Below are 19117 nucleotides of genomic sequence, written 5' to 3'. Positions count from 1 at the left end.
CAAGAGTCTTCGCAACTGTTGGAGGATGAAATCTAAAGTTCTCTGTACTGATTCTCAATGACTATTCCGATACAACGAGAGGTCTAGTTATTCCGAGTCGAAGCTACCTGATAGCTATGACTGTTAAAATGCGGATACTTTGTGATCGTAATTTCCCAATCGATAGTTCGATGATACGACTCTTTGAGTGTTACAGCCTTAGATTCTACGTATACGTAATTGAATTGTATTCGACTCCAGGATAAAAAATAATCCAAGAGTAAACATCCTTGCAGCTTCCGGAGACGAATAAAATTTGAAACCACATTGACAGAAGACAGTATCCAAATAGGATCCGTTGCTAGAGACTTGTATGGTTCGTGATCTTCGATCGAGAGGGTTAAACCTCGGTAGAGGATCACCGTAGACCAGAGTCTAGGACCTTCGATCTTCAGTCACGAGATCGTCTCGAACAGGGTTAGAATTCGACGCTGCGTAAATTTAATGTTCGATGCGCGCCAACGAACGAACGAACGAACGAGTCGTAATTGGATCGATATTACGGGCCCGGCTTCGCGCGCCCGGCAATTTCAATTTTGAATAGTAACCGGCCACTCGAATACGTGATACGGGAATACAAAAAGCACGGCCGAATTTTCACAATTGATCGAATCACGGTTTCGACCGCCGCTGGAATCGAATCGCGCGTTCCCAGCGAAATTGCCCGTGAACGCTCCACGGGTTTCGACCTTGTTCCGTACCCTCGCGAACGTACACGTATCGTAAGAATATATTTTCGTGAACACGGTACACGGTACGGGATCGGTGCTCGATAAGGGTTGATTCGTGGAATGGACAAGTCGAAAGAGCTGGTGTATTTAACCTTTAGTTCCTTTGGACTCGAGAGGAGACCACCTAGTTCAGTGTACTATTTTTGATCAGGGAAAATATCGTGGTTTGGAATTCAAATTGGAATTGAAATATTACGTTCTTCTAAAGTGTGAACGCATGTGTGCGAAATATATAAAAATGTTCCATTCGGGATGAATTTTACGACTTAGAGGATTCTTTCGAGGCGTCGGTTCCTGGTAGCAGAGAAGCATCGAGTGCAAAGGGTTGAACGAAACAAGTCGTCGATATCTTCCAATTTATTCCAATGGTAAAATGACTAAAATTACAACGAGAATGTAAATGACGAAAGTGTGTATCTAGTATTAGTTGAAAATCAGCCGTGATTTATGAAATATCGATCGAAGACCACCGGTACTGGTGCACCGGTTACACGCGAACGATCGTTCGAGTTCGTAGTTTCGTTGTCGGACGACGAATTCGATCGTTTCGACGCTCAGATTACCGCGAACTTCGTGTTATTAACTCGCCATTTGCATACGACCTGCAGCTTACGCGTTAATTAATTCTCTCGTGCAAGCGCTCCCGGTAGGAAGTTTCGTGGACGCGGCTGGAGACAGCGGCGATGCTGGTGGCCGAAATTGACCAGAAACTTTCGACGATTCGGGCGAATCGCGCGAGTAATAAACTCGCGTCCTCTGGTAATTGATCGAGGGGGTGTGGCGAGGGGTCTGGAACGGCGTCGACCGGTTCGTGGCCATAAATATTCCTCGACTCGGCGATGATCGAGCAAAAATTGCACACCGGGCCCCGTGTAAACTCGTCGCTTCGTCTTCTCGATCGTTTTTCTCGATTTGCTCGCGTATAACAAGTATCGTCGCGCGGGAGCAGTCGACACGGGCCAATTAGTCGGTTGTTTCGTTTCGAGAGCGACGAGAAACAGAGAGGAGGCCAATAGCCAGTTTCGGTCGTTGTTGTTGTTCCGCGAAAACATCGGCCGGAAGTGGATGCCCGTTTAATCCGTGCAATTCCCCGGATCGTCGGATCTCGAGCGATCGCTTCGATCGTTGGCCAACTGGAATCGGTAATTCACCGTATTCACGAGTACGTTCGAATCGACTTCGCCCGGGAACGATCGCCTCGAATCTACTCGGGAGATACGCACCAAGCATCGAGCTAGAGTTCCGACCGGCAACCATTGCGGATAGGTTAGTTTATCAGCGATAACCGCGAGAGAACATCATTTCGACGATCAGGGATTTCCGAGAGCGATCGTACGCCTCTGCAACAACGTGCTAGGGTTCCTCGAGTGTTCGCGTTGGATACCTTCGTCGTTTTTGGATCTCTCCGGAAAAATTGGAACGATGGTCCGGAGACTGGACCGTGGTTATCTTTGATCAGATGCGATCGATGTAGAACACTCGAGTCGGCTCGAGAACAACAGATGTCCTGAGCGTAAATGTAACGATCGTACGTCGTTCTTGAATACCTCTTCGAACATCGCTCTTGGGAATGTGGTCTACACTCCACTGGGAAAGTAGTCCGAAGATTCTGATATAATTATCTTAAGTACACTAGGACTCTTCGGAGGCCGTGTGAATCTTTCTCAACTATTTATCCTCGAATCATCTATGAAGACTACTTCGTTGGAAAGGTGACTATTTTCGTCTACAAATTGCGCGACAATTATCTCAAGCAACGCGACTGGGTAAAAATTCGTAAACCGTGTCAAACGCTGGACATCTCTCGAAAACAGATGTCCCGAGACTCTTCGGCACCAGTGTACCTTTACCAACTATTTATCCTCGAATCACCTTCGAAGACTACTTCGTTGGAAATGTGGTCTACAGATTGCGCGACAATTATCTCAAGCAACGCGACTGGACAAAAATTCATAAACCGTGTCAAATGCTAGACATCTCTCGAAAACATGCGAATCTTTCTCAACTATTTATCCTCGAATCATCTATGAAGACTACTTCGTTGACAAGGTGGTCTACAGATTGCGCGACAATTATCCCAAGCAATGCGACTGGATAAAAATTCATAAACCGTGTCAAACATTAGACATCTGTCGAAAACAGATGTCCCGAGACTCTTCGGCGTAACTTTAACAACTGTTTACTCGCGCTCGTTAGAATGAACGCTCGACGCATCGGTCTTCGACGTCGCAACGTTAACAAAGCGTCGGATAACGGCTGCTAAATTCCCTGCGATTCCGTCACGGAGGAACAGCATCGAGGAAATCCGCAGGAAAATCGCGGCCAGCGATAAAAGTGGCGGTGCCCGATAAATCCACGAGATCCCATTTGGCCGGTTCGGTCGGGCGTTCTTCGCGTTCGATTTATCCGGCTGCGTGCGTCGGCCGTGACGATCGCTCGGGGATGAAAGGAGCAAGGGATTACACGGGCAGGAGATATTGGTCAATCCCACCGGCTCGGCGCTAATAACCGTGGAACACGAAGACGAGTTATGACAGGTGGTGTCGCGGGTCGTTCGGCGGGGTGGAATTGCACGGACGACATGTGCCATTGTTCGAAGCAGAACACCACCACCGCAACCCCCACTCCTTCTCTCTTACACCCTCTCGCCAGCCGTGTGCGTCTTCTATTAGCGCCGTACACCCCCGCGACCCTTTCGAAGGTGCTGACGCCCGATATCCCCTTGGATGTGTCGAGCATTAAGATAAATGCACCCGAGACTTCGGGAGGGGAAATCGTTGCTAAAAATTGCGCGTCTTGTCTCACTTTGAGAAGAAATTAAAACTAATGTAGGAGAGTCGAGAGGAATCGTTGGTAAATGCCGTGTATCTGCTCTCGATTCTATTTAAGATGATTTTTGTACGAATTGTAAATGTGGCGAAAGTTCGATCGGGGATATCGTTGTTAAAAATCGCGTATCTCTTCTCGATTCCATTTAAGAAGATCTTTGTACGAATTGTAAATGTACCGAGAGTTCAATCGGGGAAATTATTGCTAAAAGTTACACATCTTGTTTTACTTTGAGGAGAAATTAAAACAAATGTAAGGGAGTCGAGAGAAATGGTCGATCTTTTCTCGCTTCTTACGACTTTGCGATTTCCATAAGCGAGTCGAACCCCAATCGGTGGTATTTTCATTTCTTCGATTATTAAAGAATTTTTATCCAACGTAGGTGTCAATGTTCGGTACTCGTTCAGTACGGAATCGGTTCGTGGATTACGATAATCGGCTCTTGTAATTTTCTTCTCGCGTAGTCAGCTTCCGATGTAAAAAAGAAAAAAAAAAAACGAAAGAAATTAAATACTTCCTTCGATCGCGTATATTTTCATCGAGGAAATTCTCATTTTTCCCCGTTAATTCTACATCGATTCCATCCCGATGTTAATTCTCGCGCGATCGTTTCCAGATTTCCGTAATAACACCGAAGGTCCCCGAACGAGGAGATCGCGAGAACGTTCCTGCCTCGATCGCCGATTTCGTCGGTAATTGTCAATTTCGTTGGGTCCCGCGTAGTCCTCTCGGTCCGTATAACGTCTCGGAATCCCGTGGGTTACGGTGCACTCTTCGTTGCCGATTTACTCGGCTCGATTCCGCGACGGAAGCACCGCGAACGGACCGCCGTTCCGGGTGCAGTTCACCGTGGTAGCCAGTAAAACGCGACTCGACCCTGCGGTATAATATCGGCGTTAAAAGCCAATAATCGTAAACGTTGGCGAACGAACCGTCCTCCCTTTTATGAATGTAAGCGAAGCGTACGAGGAGCGCGTACGAGGGACCACGCGCTCCGTCCAAGGAAACCAACCGGGTTTCACGACGGGCATATTTCCGCCGCGGTGTCGTTGGTTATCGACCCGAACGCGACACTTCCGGAACACGAGGGTGTAAAAATACCGTTCCAATTTCGAATTGGCACCGATCGCACGATCGAATCGAAACCACGCGCGGAGAACTCTCTCTCTCTCTCTCTCTCTCTCTCTCTCTTTTGCTCTTAACGAGACGCTTATCATCGGTGAATAACGACGGTCCCGCGAGTTCGAGTATTATTTCCCGGCCGGGAGTAATCGAGCTCCGAATTTCGATACGATTTGCATCGTATTATAATATCGATTCGCGTCCCGAACTTACCAGCGGATTAAACCACCGGAATTAATCAAAATCGGATTAAAGAGACCGGGGGTAATATTCCGTTCGTTTCGGGGAGGAAAGAATTTTTTTTCTACAGATTCTTCGAGAGGGTAGAAATACAGGGTTCTGTAAATATTCTCGACCGTATTCTCTGCGATGTGAAATACTTTTGGGAGGTTTGAATTCTTCCGAGATGAACGAATGTAGCGACGAAGTATTGGAGTATTCCGTAGGCTCTCTCGAAGATCGAAAATACTGAGAATTATCTACTTTCGACTCTTGACTCTCTACTTTGAGTCTCCTTTGATGTAGAGTATATTACAGTAGTGCGAGAGGATATTCTCTTTTGTTAAATGTATCTTTTCTCCGATATAATCTTTACTAAGGATAAATAAAACGCATTAAGGTAATCGGGCATCGCAATATTCCGTCCTCGAAAAGCAAAGATACGAATAATCACCTACTTTGGACACGTGTTTCATTACGGACACTACCTCCAAATAGAGAACACCTGACGCACTTGACTCCGCTTCGATCGGTTCAAAATATGCGAAATAATTCTCTCCTTGTACAATCTACACCGACGCAACGTTCTCGAAACGTGAACAAACGTGGGCAAAATTTCCCTAAGTCCTCGATGGTAAAAGTGATCAAGAATCGCGTACTCTCGGGCAGATTCGTGAAATACCCTAACGATCCGCGGAGAGAGAGAGAGAGAGATTAAAGAGCGGTGGTCGGGGGCGCGTATTGATTTCTTCCGCGCGTTTTCGTCCGTTTCTCTCGGTCGACTTCTTCGTTCCCTATCGATGAACCACGCGCTGTCTCGAAGCGACGTAATTATGATCCCCCTTCTGGCCGAAGTTCTGCCACGGTACGGTCGTCTCTTCCCCCAGGAAACCTGGCCCGAATCGATCCGATCGGTCTCTCGCATCTGAGCACGTATTTCGCTAATCGATGCGATTCATGTTCCGCCCTGCGCGGAATTTCAACTAGCCGCCGGAAGAATTCAGCCGTGCTCGATAATCGTCGCGCGACCGTGCACGCGTAATACACGATCGCGAAACGCGGAAGCGGAATCGGAATTATTAACACTTGTCGCGATGAATTCCCGCGATTGTCCGTATCTGTTCCGGTCTGTTTTCGTTAAACGTAAGGTGTTCGTGTTTCAGGTGATGATAGCGCAACGCTGTGGAGGCTAAGGTGGCTGTCGAGGAGGCTGAAGAAGTGGCGAACTTGGTGAAAATCGGCGCCGGGAGCGAACGATCCGGGCAGCGGTAGTGGTGGCGGAACGGCAGGGGTAGGTTCGTTTATTTATCGTTATCCCGAAACTTCCAATACGTACACAACCACCGAGTCTTCGACTTGGATCTGTTTCTTAGTTTTTCGAAACGAGTGTCAACAATTCTCCTTCTCTATCGATCGATAAATATATACAAAGATATAGAGTATATGTAGAGTACAAGACGTACAAAGATATGTAGAGTAAAAATATTTTCGATGGATCCGCGAAGACAATGATATTTATAGAACGATAATTTTCTAATTCGAGCCAAAGGCGCAACGAAGGATCGTTATCGAATAAAGTTACAATGGGGATGTTCACGCGCGGTGTTCTTAAACGAATTGGGGTCCAAAGACCAAAATTTCGAAGAGTTCAGTGTCCTTCGTTCACTGTATTCGTTCTAAATCCTTCGCGTGTACACGCGTGCTCTCTCTCTCATCGTGTTCCGTAAGGGAGAAACACAGTTACGCGCACATAGTTTCGTGGACGCTGCCCTATCGCTCGTAATATTTCAAACACGCAGTCGTAGTTTGTCGATCCAGCCGTCGTAGTGTTCGCGACCGAGCATCGAATTCCAGGAACGTTGACAATACCGACAACAGTCGTGAAAAGAAGGCGTTCCGCGAACGACCGTATCGTAAACACAAGTTCGGACGACCTTAGTGGAAACATCGCGATCGAAGATCGCGTCGAGACCGGTCCAATTAGGCTTCCCCCTCCCCCAGTCGCGCGAGGAAAGATTGTTGTAAAATTTCCCAAGCTTAGCGCGGACTGTTTTCATCGGTTTCCTTGAACGCTCGCTCGCGTTACCCGACAGAGAGTCTCGATTGAAAGTATCGTTGGTATCGGTTAGCCTATCGGAGAGCCCGATATGCCTCTCCGGGTATAACAACGAAGAAGCTGAGCCTGAACCATCGAGGATAGACGCGACCAGACGTTGGTAGACGTCCGTCGAACGAATACGAACGCAGCAGAGGTTAATTGAAAGGCTTCCCCGTGAGTCGATCGTTCGTGTCACACCGATCGTCGCGAGAAGATCGATCGAGTTCGAGGGCGAACCTTCAGCGATCGTTACCGGTGCACCGATCGTGGAACGGAACCACACTTGTTCAAAAATCTTCGGGAAATGGGATTCCGAACGCGAGGGGAGCACTCGTTCCAGAGTCGTTGGGAACTCTAGGATACTGCACTCGTTCCAAAATCTTCGGGAAATGGGATTCCGAACGCGAGGGGAGCACTCGTTCCAGAGTCGTTGGGAACTCTAGGATACTGCACTCGTTCCAAAATCTTCGGGAAATGGGATTCCGAACGCGAGGGGAGCACTCGTTCCAGAGTCGTCGGGAACTCTAGGAAACTGCACTCGTTCCAAAAGCTTTGGAAAATGGGATTCCGAACGCGAGAGGAGCACTCGTTCCAGAGTCGTCAGAAACTCTAGGATCCTGCACTCGTTCCAGAAGCTCCGATATCAGGAAAGCACTCGTTCCAGAGTCTCTCCGGAACTCTATTATCCTGAACGTGAAAGATGCACTCGTTCAAAAATCTCCACGAGATGCAATTCTGTACGAAAGGAAAGCACTCGTTCCAGGAACTGCGATCATGACTACGAAGCAAGCACTCGTTCCGGAATCTTTGGAACAATTCTGAATCCAAGGGAAGCACTCGTTCCGGAATCTTCTGAACGATTCTGAATCGAAAGGAAGCACTCGTTCCAAAGTCTCCAGGAACGATTCTGAATCGAAGGGAAACACTCGTCCCAGAATCTCCAGGAACTGCTATTTTAGCGAGGGAAGCACTCGTTCCGGAATCTCCAGGAACTGTGTTCGTTCTCCGAGGTATCGAACCGCTCGTGGAACGATTCGAGGCAAGGTTCTCGGGCTGGTAATCGGGTCGCGATAAGAATCGTCGGATTAAACCGTTCGGGAATCGATTGAGGCATTATCTCGCGGTATTTCATTCGCGTTCGTGACTATATCGGCTCGATTAACGCCGGTGGGGAGTGGGGGAACACCGAAAAAAAAAAAAATTAAAAAAAACGCCGAGACACGCGGTTATCGCGAGCTCGAATTACGCTTGCACCGGGATTAAGTAGCTGGCTCGGTGCAAATTGAAAATACCGCGATCCGATAACGAGGGGGAACGCTCTCCCCTCTGGTATTTATCGGCTGCACTAATTACCAGCCCCTGGAAACGTATAATTATATTCGAATACGCGATTAGAGGAACACCGCGATTTATCATTCGGCTACAATTGAAACGGAAGCGCTTCGTTATATCACTTTTTCTAATTGTTAATAAATCGTCGCTCGCGTGCACCAGCCGTTAGCGTGTCTCTCGATCGTTGCACGAATCTAACGACGATGACCCCCCCAGGTGTGGTGAGATTCGATCGCGTGAAATTGGAAAAAGAACGCGTGATTTAGAAAAGTGATCGTAACCGAAACGATTCTGGGTGTAATTACCCGCCATCGATCGCGAGCATTTCTTATCCCCGTTGGAGGAAAGTGGCTTCGAAGTTAATGCAAAGATGATAATAAATATTCGTCGATCGTAATCGAATCTATTCCACGAACGATCACTCGCGGTCGATTACTTGGATTTCTTACTCCATCGAAGAACGCAACGTTATCCATACCTTTCGATAACATAAAGACGATAAACGTTCGTCCATTGTAATTACTCGTCTACGATTATTTAAATTTCTTAAATACAACTCAGCGTTATCCATACCCTTCCAGGTTAACACCAAGACGATAAATATTCGTTCGTCGCGATTACTAAATATTCGTTACTCGTCATTGATTACTAAGCTTTATCATTCTCCAAAAAGTGTACAAAACAGTCGCCATACTTCAAAGTCCTACGGTTGACAGATTCGTTGATCGTTTCATCAGAGATGCAAGGACATTAGGCATACTTTTCAATGGGAGATTCGCGTGTGGAGAAGACAGAGCGATTTCCTTAAGGCGACGATTGGCCGTGTCTCGTTCGATTATTCGCACTCGGTCCCCGATCGAATCCCAACCGAAGCTGGCTCACACGTTCGTTTATGATTTACAGGTACTATGGGAGCGGGGGTATGGGGGGCGGAGGAGGGCTACAAGCCACGGACCTCCGGCGAAGGCTCGAGTCCCGGTGTTCAGGAAGCACTCTTCCCCAGAGCCCTCGTTCCTTAAGGCACGATGGCTCCTGCGCGCCCCACAGGAATCCGCGCGACCAGGAAGAAAGGTGAGCGAGAAGGTGTCCACTCGTGTCGAATTATTTTCAAAAATCTCCCGTCAAACGAGCCCGTACACTCTGCAAAGTTCAGATACCCTGCCCTGTCCAGTTATAGTGCCACCAGAAAGACGATTACGCGTCTTCTGTACGATTTATGCTCGATGCGAACACATTCGGTGAAAATCGGTGCATCGTCGTTTGTTTCGTGCGCGAAGTATCCAGGAGAACGCGTTACTGTGTGAATTTCTTCGTTTATCGGACAGTACACTCCCTCTTGGTATTCTGTTCTCCGTGATATTGAAGAACAAAATTTAATTCAAAGAGAAAACAACGTAGAGACCTCTATCGAATCGAACAGTTTCTCGGATGGAAAGATTCTAGCGTAAGAGTATTAGAGAGTATAAAAATTCTAAAGAATAACAGTTGGAACGATTGCTCGGATAAGAATACTGTAGATTCTTAAAAATTCAGACCCGTTGAACGTATAGTTGATGCACAGTTCGGTAATTCGAGATTGTAATATTTCTTTCTTCGTTTTTCGAATTTGTCATTCGTCGACTCGCTCGTCCAGAGTTATCTCCAGCTGACCTACGGGCGATAAATTTGAGATCGTTCGCAAACGGGGAATCGTTTCGAGGATGTTACAGTTGCTTTTTCGACAGGGTTGACTTGCAGGCGACCCTCGCTTCCGGTCAACCCACGTGTACAGGTTCCCGGCCGTGCAGACGCCAGGAGGACGAAGAGAATACAAACGAGAAATATGTGAGGCGTTCCAAAGGCGGAACCGGCCTGTTCGGTTCGCTGTACGGAAAGCTGCGGCTATCCGTCGGGAGATTCCTCAGCCATGAAGCCGAGGAGGAGGAAGGTGGGAAGGGGAAGAGGCATCGACTTCGATGGTGTCGCAGGGACTTCCGGTGGATCGCGGATGTGGCGACGAGGACCCTGCTCCTCGGTATCGTGCTTTTCGTCACGCCAGGTGAGTTCGATTATTCCTACAAATTGTCTCGGTTTGACCCTTTCGAAGACACTTCCATGCGTTTACTATTAGAAAGAAAATTCCATAAAAGTTCCCGTTCCTTAAAAATACAAGGATAAATGTGCCCAATAATTTATCGAATAGAACAGTACACAGCGAACTTGTTTCCAGTTGCAAGGGACGTTCGAGTTAACCTTTAATGCTAAGATTTGATCCTAAACTCAATTAAGTCGATTTAATCCTAAGTACGATAAAAGTTCCGAGTTCCTTAAAAATACAAGGATACATATGCTCAATAATTTATCGAATACGACAGTACGCAGCGAACTTGTTTCCAGTTGGAAGAGACGTTCAAGTTAACCTTGAATGCTAAGATTTGATTCTAAACTCAATGAAATCGATTCGACGCTAAGAGGTTTAACGCAAATTTCATCTTTAATGCTCCGCGATAAAGATTATTACTCGTGGGAGGGTCGAAACATCCTCACTGGATTCTATTTCTATCCCCACTGCTATTTACGCGCGTAAAATGATCAACGATAGAAGATAGTGGTAAGCTTCTCAGAATATTTCCACAAGTGTTCTGTTTTTTTAAACCCAATTTCTGAAAAGAATTATTCTATTTAAAAATCAACGCAGATGCGTCGTTTCAGCGGATGAATCGACATCGGAAATTTAGATTTCCTTTAACTTATTTGTCCGTCGCGATTGGTGCAACGCGATTGATTCTCAACGCGCAACGATCGACGTTGAAAGTTCAAAGGAACCGTCGAACAGGGAAGATTGGAAAATTGGTCGCCATTGGTCGTCGACGAAGCGGCTATTTTTCGGGGCGTTCGCGCGTAATGCCCGAACACGCGTTTGTTTCATTACTGTTTCCCGGTATACCGAGTTGTACATCAATTAGCGAGGCTCGCTAATCGGAACAAGTCTACCGGGTCACGGTAATAGCTTTCCATCGTCTCTCAAGTACGATCGAGCGATCGATGGCGGGATTCGGCCGTGAGCGTGGCTGGATGCGCGTAGGTCAGAGGCGTAATGACGTCGATTGAGATCGAGCGGAGGGGTTTCCGTCAAGATACCTCTCGCGATTGCTGATACGTGTTCGCGTCAGAGTATACAATTACGCGAGCTCTCGGTCGTTCACTCGTGCGTTCCGCCATCGAACACGATGCCGATTCGTCGAAACGACGAGTCGTTGGAACGCTTTCGTCGAATCGCGCGTAGAAATCGAATCTATACCCTCGAGACGAATCCTCCTGCTTTTTAGCCGCGATTCTATCGACTCGTCTTCGACGCGGCTGCTAATCAACCTCGTTTTCCAAACGGTACAAGTAAGAGAGAAGAAAGTGAAAAAAAAGATTTCGAAGAATCATCGCGAGATGGAAGACGTCTTTCTATTTTCCGCGAGAGGAGTTTTTCGTCATCGAACGCTGCAAATATTCCTAGTAAGTGATTCGAGGAAATATTTACTTAATCGCTCGGAAAGTAATGGGAGACATTTTTGTTTTGCGTTCTCTCGAAGGATATCATCGCCAAAGGTGTCTCGCAAATTTTTATTCGATCGTCCTTAGAATATTTAGTAGAATAGGGTAAGATAGATTAGACATTCGGGATCACCGATTGATACGCGAAACGTGGATAATGGAATTCATCCCGCTCGAATTGAATCGGTTCGCTCCGAAAGCCCGATAAACAACGAATCGGATACGAATTTTGTCCTCGTAGGTAGAAGAGCACAATAAACGCGAACAACAACTGGACAAAAGGTATACGATACCAGAGACGTTACCGCGGCAGCTCCGTTCGAATATCTCCGTAGCGAATTCTACGAATTTTCGAATAAAATTTCCAGGATCGTCGATAAAATCTCCCCGACCTCGATTCGCGTACGAATTGGCCGACCATTCGTACGCGCGTCTACTAATTTTCATTCCGTTTCGATTATACCACGGTCGTGGAAGAAAATTGTAAAGAATCTTCGTATTTTCGTGGAAAATAGGAAACTGCGAAACGGGTACTCGACGGTCGAGAACCGGCCGACGAATCGAAGGTAATGTTTCGTCGTCGTTGAACGCACCGGGATAATTTCCGCGCGGAGAAAAACCGTGGGCCGCACGGGGGGGAGGAGGAGGGGGATTCACCATTCCGCGGTGTTTCTGGCGCGCGTTTATTTACGACTGTTGCGTCGAAGCGTAAAAATTCGCGGCGCACTTAACCGATTTACCGGAACAGGATGAATAAACTGACGTCAATGCGTGCTCGGTTCAAAGGATGAATATTCTCTTTTTAATACGCGAGCGCCCTTACGATGCTCGTTAGCCTCATCAACGGGAACAATTTCATTAAAAGTTCGTCTTGGTTCCGCGGGCGAGCTCGTTTCCCGCGCGTTTCCCGTGTCCCGCTAATGACGCGTTCGCGGCTGCGGAAAATTACGAATCGATGCAACTTACACTCGCATTGTGGCCCAACTCGCAGCGGTAAACATTGACGTTCCTCCGGCTCATTCGGGCGTCCTATTGACGACGAATTAAAAAAAAGTGAAAGAGAGAAAAAAATGTAGAAACGGGAACAATCTCCTTTTGGATTCTTTCGCGTATTATACGCGTATTATAGTCGTTTCGGCATCCACGATCTCTTCGAAACTCGCTTACTTCTTCTCGTAAGTAACCGCGCGGTTAACGACGCATCGTTTCGACGGATCGCTGAATTTTCGTCGACGAACATTTTCCAAAGCGAGCGTAACCGTTACGCGCGACTCGTGACGCGGCATATTGCATACGTTACCGAAAGCATCGTTCCACGGAGCAAATAACAACGCTCGCGATGGAAAGTTTACGACCAAGGGTTCCGCGCGCTCTAAATTATCGAATCTACCGGAGTTTGTCTACTCTGTTCGAATTGCGGTCTAAATAGTAAAATGTCGATACAATAGAATTTTGAAAATCGTACACCAGCTTGCACTGGGTAAATCATCGTGTTTAACGAACACTGTCGAACTCTCGGCTCTCTCGAGTCGCGTTCTCCCGATGCGATTTCCAAGCAAGGAAAATTCCAAGGTCGTACGTAACCGTTGAATCTCGGTAATCCGTCGCTCCGTAGTTTGACGTCGGTCTTCGACGTGCGTTATTCTTCGTCGAAAGCAATATTCGTTTGGCGCGTTGACGCCGTGAGTAGCGATCGAGTCGAGGCAAGATTCCGCTTCGGGAAGCGAACGGACGAATTTATCGCGAAAATGGCTCCGGACACAAGTAGAAAGTTGGAAACGAAGGCGGACGGGGCGAGAAGAACGGGCGTCGCGAGAAGAAGTAGGAGACGGAGGGAAAAATGGAATCGTGAGCGAAATTAGCGGGAAAAGTTGTTTAATATAGAAAGTTCGGCGCGGAGGGTGCGCACGAGGGGCAGCTCGGGGGTAGGAGGGGGGTAGATGACGGGCGAAAGACGGCCATTGTGATCGCCACTTGCACGGCGGCGCGGGTCGTCCGGGCGTCTTCGTTTCGCGAGCAACTTTCCCAGTTAATGCCCGTAATTTATTTATTTCCCAATTATTTTCCGGCCAGACCTTCCTCGCGTTCTCCACCCTCCAGCATGGTGCAAGTTCGCCGCACGCCAAGTACTACTCGGCCTCTCTTCCGCTTGCGAATTTTTAAATTGATCCCGTCGGACGAATGGACTCGCTGGTGCGTATAATTTCCTTGGAAAGGGCAGCCTCCGACGCTTTAAGAATACCGCCCCCGCGTTATGCACGCCGGACGAAATTAGTTTCGCGCGTTCGAAGCCGAACCGACTGCTCGCGACCAATCGCCCGCTATTTCGGAAACGATTGTCCCGTCTCGACTGGGAATATGGATATTCGAACGATCGAGATTTTCCAGTCTCGTCGATACGCGTTTCATTTACTCCGTCTCGGGATTTGTCGCGGTGAAATCGAACGGGGAGATTTCTTGCGAAGAAACGAACGAAAATTGTGGAATGCACTTTTCCTCTTCGTTCCCGGGGAAATTAATTTTGGAAATTTTCGAGACACGCGCGATATTCGGCGAGTGTCCTGATTGAGCGTGGACAATTGGTACAGAAAGAAAAATTAATACCGCGTCGGTGTTTAAAAACATCTCCGTAAGTAGAGACAGAAAGCAGTGGACGGACAGCCATTTCGGAAACGATCGTCTCATCTAGATTGGGAATATGGATATTCGATCGATCGAGATTTTCCAGTCTCGTCGATACGCGTTTGATGAAAGCTTTCGACAAGAACCGGGGGGATTCCTTGCGAAGAAACGAACGAAAATTGTGGAATGCACTTTTCCCCTTGGTTCCCGGGGAAATTAATTGTGGAAATTTTCGGAGCACGCGCGACATTCAATGAGAGTCCTGGTATCGCTGCCTCGATCGAACGTGGACAATTGGTAGAGAAAGAAAAATTAATACCGCGTCGGTGTTTAAAAACATCTCCGTAAGTAGAAACGGAAAGCAGTGAACGGACGCGTCGAATCGCGCGGCCCGCGACTCTTCGAGGTCGATTTTCCCCGGCACGAAGGGAAGTTCTCGTAAGAGAAAAGTTTCTTTCGCAATTTCGACTCGTTTTTAACCACCGTTCGCGCTCGTGCCGCGAGATTAATTCTCAAACGAGACTCGAACCGAACATCGAAGCCAGTGCGAAGAATTTCGGGCAAGCTCGCGCCTCGAACCCGGTCTCGAGCGATTCCTCGGCTCTCTCGTGCGGCGAGGGTAGACAAATATTTGCGAATGACGAGTAATTGATATCTTTGACACGGTGACAGGGCCCCCTCTAATGCGGCAATCTCGCGGGGAGCGTTGTTTGCCCGTAAATGCATTCGGCCGCGATTAAATTCCTCTCCGGATTGCAGAGACCCGTGGCCGTGGAACGGCACATGGTAGCCATAAATTACGTACACACGAGGCATCCGCTCGCGCGTGTTGGCGGCGAGCGATTATGGTTTCTTCCTCGTAGCTGCCTTCAAAGCGGCCCAGATGGCAGGCGATGAAACGAGTTGCAAATGACGTTGTCCCTTCCCGGAGGGTACGTTGCCCTTGCTAAAGCCCGTTCCATACGGGAGAACGCGACGCGACGATCGATCGAGCACACCTGAAAAGAATACCGTAGAAATTCGAGTTATCGTCGTTACTTCTTCAATCGCTCGATAACATCGTTATTAAAAAATATCGAACCTACCGATAACCGTCGATCTCCTCTCGCGCCCGAAACGAGAGCTTCTTCGTTTCCATTTTCAACGAAGAATCACCAGAAGCGAGTTCGGAGGTAATTAGAAAAACTAATTCGGAAAATTGTTTTACGTAATTCGAAGGCGTCTCGGTGAAATCTCGACTCGGTTGTGGCCGATTAACCGCGAAGGTCGAACCACGAGGACGCTCGTCGTGGAGAGACGGCCAGGTTTCGGGATATATTTACCCGAGGAGCATCCAATTACGGTAAATAATTAAAACCTACACTCGAGGCGAAAGTTAGCGAAGGCGGTAGAATGCTCGTTAACCTCTGGTTAATTGCTTCGTCCGCGTCGTCTCGTTTGTCGGCCGTCTTCGTCGCGTGTGTAGCGAGCTTAAGCGTTCGCTACTCGCCGAACGTTCCCGCTCGCGCGTCTAACTATTTAGCTTGCACGCGATACAAGACTCACGAGCCGATCGAGTGCCCGTTTAATTTCACGGCTCGTCGCTACCTGAAAATTCGGCGACGAAGAAGATGAGAATCTTCTTGCGCCGCGGTGCCCCCTGTGTCCCCGGCGTCTCGACGTTGCGTCCCCCGTGTGCACGGTCGGGGCAACGAAACCGTATCTTGTTACGCGTGCCTTCGCCCGACGTATCGTGTGTCCTCCGTGCCATCGGGAGAAGAAAAATTCAACCGGCGATATTATTATTATCGTCGTAATAAGAGCGAAGATCCGCCACGGAGTAACGGTACGCGGGGAATCGGTGAAGAGGAATCTTTTCGTATCGAAACTACCGATACTGCCACGAGCGACCGGGACAACCGTTGTTTAATACCGTGCAAGAGTATTCATTTGTATATCATTTGTTTCCACACGAGTTTCTGAAAGTGTTTCATCCGGGTCTACGCGAAACGTATCGCGTAAACTGTGTTAAACTTCGATTATTTGTGTCTACAATCTGATGTTCGGGACATTCTAATAAGCGTACTTTAGCATCCTACGAGTGCATGTTAAAATCCGAGAGAGAGACAGTCCTCGTTAGTGTCGCGAGAACCGAGTGGCATATGTTTGAAATAAGCAAAGTCTGTGCACCTGGCTTTGGGTGTTTTCTAAGCAGGCGATATCGATGGATTTTCCGTATGAAAGAGCAACATTCTAAACGGGGGGATCGATGCACAATATTTCCAAGACTTTCGTACTTACGAAGCCCATGGATTTCGTTGGAAAACTCGGAACTCTAAAAGGTAGTAAGCACGCTCTATTATTCTTCTTTGCCGAAGTTCCGTCGAAATCCGTGATTGACCGATGCTCCTTGCAAGTTCAATATTTGAAGAAGACCGCGTTAAACGGGAGAAGCGTCGATTGTTGGTTTTTCAAATTCAAAGCTCGGACGATGAATCGGTGGGTGAACGAGAATCGACAAATCTTGTCGGGTCCAATTAGGTGCAATCGAGGGGAGAGGAAGAGGGAGTGTCGTCGTTGAAACGACAAACGTGTTGGCTTCCCTCTCCTGTTCTTCTCTTTCGCTCTATCGCGCTCCATCTAGCTCTATTCAGCTCCATCCAGCTCTATCTTGCTCTATCTTGCTCCATCTAGCTCTATCTTGCTCCATCTTGCTCGAACTTGCTCTAATTCGATCTCGTTTGCTCCCTCGTGGTCTCTGTTCCCCGTTCTCGCTTTCCCGCGATTCAGAGATCCGTCGTCGGTCGTTTTCGCTCGTCCCGATCACAGGTAACGGTGTGTCCGAGCGTGCGCGCGCTCTTTGTGCGGCAAATAGAAGCCTTGGTCACACGAACGGTAGAGGTGACACACCGGGAAAAGGAGCGCGTGGACCGATGCACACTCTGGAAGCGAATCGACGCTCCGACGCGCCGCATACGTATGCACAGCTCTTGGCGAACGCACACCTCGATCCCAAGCTGCCAATAATACGAACAATGGCCGCCGACAATGGAACCGAAGACTCGAGCGACGATCAAAGTCGCGCACTAGACGACGAAGACGCTCGAGTCCCTCGATTCCTCGAATAATCTTTAACTCCTATTCGTTCTGCGCGAATAATAAGCCCCAAGTACCGCGCGTACCTTGCACGCTCGGTGGTGCGAATCGCGCGAGCGAATCGACGGAGAATCGCTACCGAAAATTATATTCGAACACAGAGAATCGACAAATTCCAGAATGAGTAGATTTATCGTCAAAAAATTCACACGCGACCGATTCCAGTTCGACAACGAATGAATTTTCAAAAGAAAATTACATGCTCGTAGGTGAGGTGTATCTGGCGCAAATGAAACGTGAAAGAAATGGAAAATCTTTCAATTTAGGAAAGATTGTACCGGTAAGAGTTCGAGAAGGCGTCGATCGCTGTGATTTTGTATATTAACAAGGTTTACCTCCAACCTGATCTTCACGGGGGTGGATCGAACCAGTCTTTTCTCTTCTCTGGTAATTTCGCGTCTTCTTCCGCCGATGCACGCGTGCAAGCTGAATTTCGGAGGGCCGCGAGCCATTGTTCCCGCGGACGAAGACAATTTCCACGGCGCTTTTACGTTCCAGCTAGAGGAGCCCTCTTTGGAAAGTCTCATTTAGTTTTTTGGGTGGTCGCCCGCATCGGACGCCCCCGGGGGCTGTCGTGTCCGTTGCGCGTGCGCCAGTGGGATTTTTTTTTCTTTCTTCTTTTTTTTTTTTTTCTCCCCAACGACGAAGCGTTTGACGTGTTGATAAACGGACTGTATGAAAAGCTGCCGAAGCACTATCGGGGCGCGGCCTTCGTTTCGAGAACGCAAACTGGTCTCTATTGCTTCTTTGTTTGTCTTTTACCGGACAGGGAAAATTCGAATTTCGATCCGATCGTCAATGGCCGCTCCGAAATTGAACTGCCATTTCACCCTGGAAATTCTACCATTTTATTTCATCTTTTTCCTTTTCTTTTTTTCTTCCTTTTTTTATTTGCGTCGATAAAAAACGTTCCACGGCCGTTTCGCAAGGAACGAAAGCGGTGTAAGCGGATTTAAAGCGGAAGTAAAAACGGAATACGTTGATTTTATCTGTAAAGAAGTCCCCCGCGTCGACGAGATAAAATTTCCTTTGACGGTGTTGATTGAAATTCCGTCGCCAAGGTGAGGGGAATGAGAGAAATATTTATCGCGAGAGCGATGGAACATTCGTGCGTCCAGAAAAATTCCGATCGCGGTAATAGCGACTACGATGAAAAATAAAAGTACGTATTTCGATTAACGCTGTGAAAGAAAGAGGAAGGAAACATCGAAGCGAATATAATAAAAAGTACGCGATCGAAAATCCAAGATAAACACGATGCTACCTTCTCAACTCTTTCAGAGGGAATTATTGCTATTCTACTTTTCGGAGCGTGGTTATTCTATTTTTCAACTTCCATTTTACAGTAACACACATCCGACACTTTCGACCATACCAGCACACGCCTTTTTCTTAAATTAACGAAAAGTTACGTTCGCGTTCCACACCACCGCGACGAAAGTTTCAAAGAGAGTCGGAGGGTGGT

The 19117-nt window shown here is 47.8% G+C and overlaps 1 protein-coding gene across 11 annotated transcripts in view; it reads left to right on the top strand.

The window, feature by feature from the left end:
* The window catches only part of LOC143150504 (protein turtle), a 115219-nt gene that overhangs the window by 25686 nt on the left and 70416 nt on the right, over positions 1 to 19117 (top strand). For 8 of the 11 annotated variants that reach the window (XM_076318825.1, XM_076318828.1, XM_076318829.1 and 5 more), the window contains exons 2-4: positions 6104 to 6231; positions 9274 to 9441; positions 10095 to 10408. In XM_076318825.1, the coding sequence (XP_076174940.1) occupies positions 9293 to 9441; positions 10095 to 10408 (463 nt within the window). In that variant the 5' untranslated portion in view covers positions 6104 to 6231; positions 9274 to 9292. Of the gene's footprint in view, positions 1 to 6103; positions 6232 to 9273; positions 9442 to 10094; positions 10409 to 19117 lie in introns of those variants that run through there. The other 3 variants (XM_076318833.1, XM_076318832.1, XM_076318834.1) reach the window with 2 other exon arrangements.

Source organism: Ptiloglossa arizonensis, chromosome 8, assembly GCF_051014685.1.
Source record: "Ptiloglossa arizonensis isolate GNS036 chromosome 8, iyPtiAriz1_principal, whole genome shotgun sequence".
Taxonomy (NCBI): Eukaryota; Metazoa; Arthropoda; class Insecta; order Hymenoptera; family Colletidae; genus Ptiloglossa; species Ptiloglossa arizonensis.
Note: the sequence above shows the minus strand (reverse complement) of the source record. Positions and strands in the feature narration are given on the sequence as shown.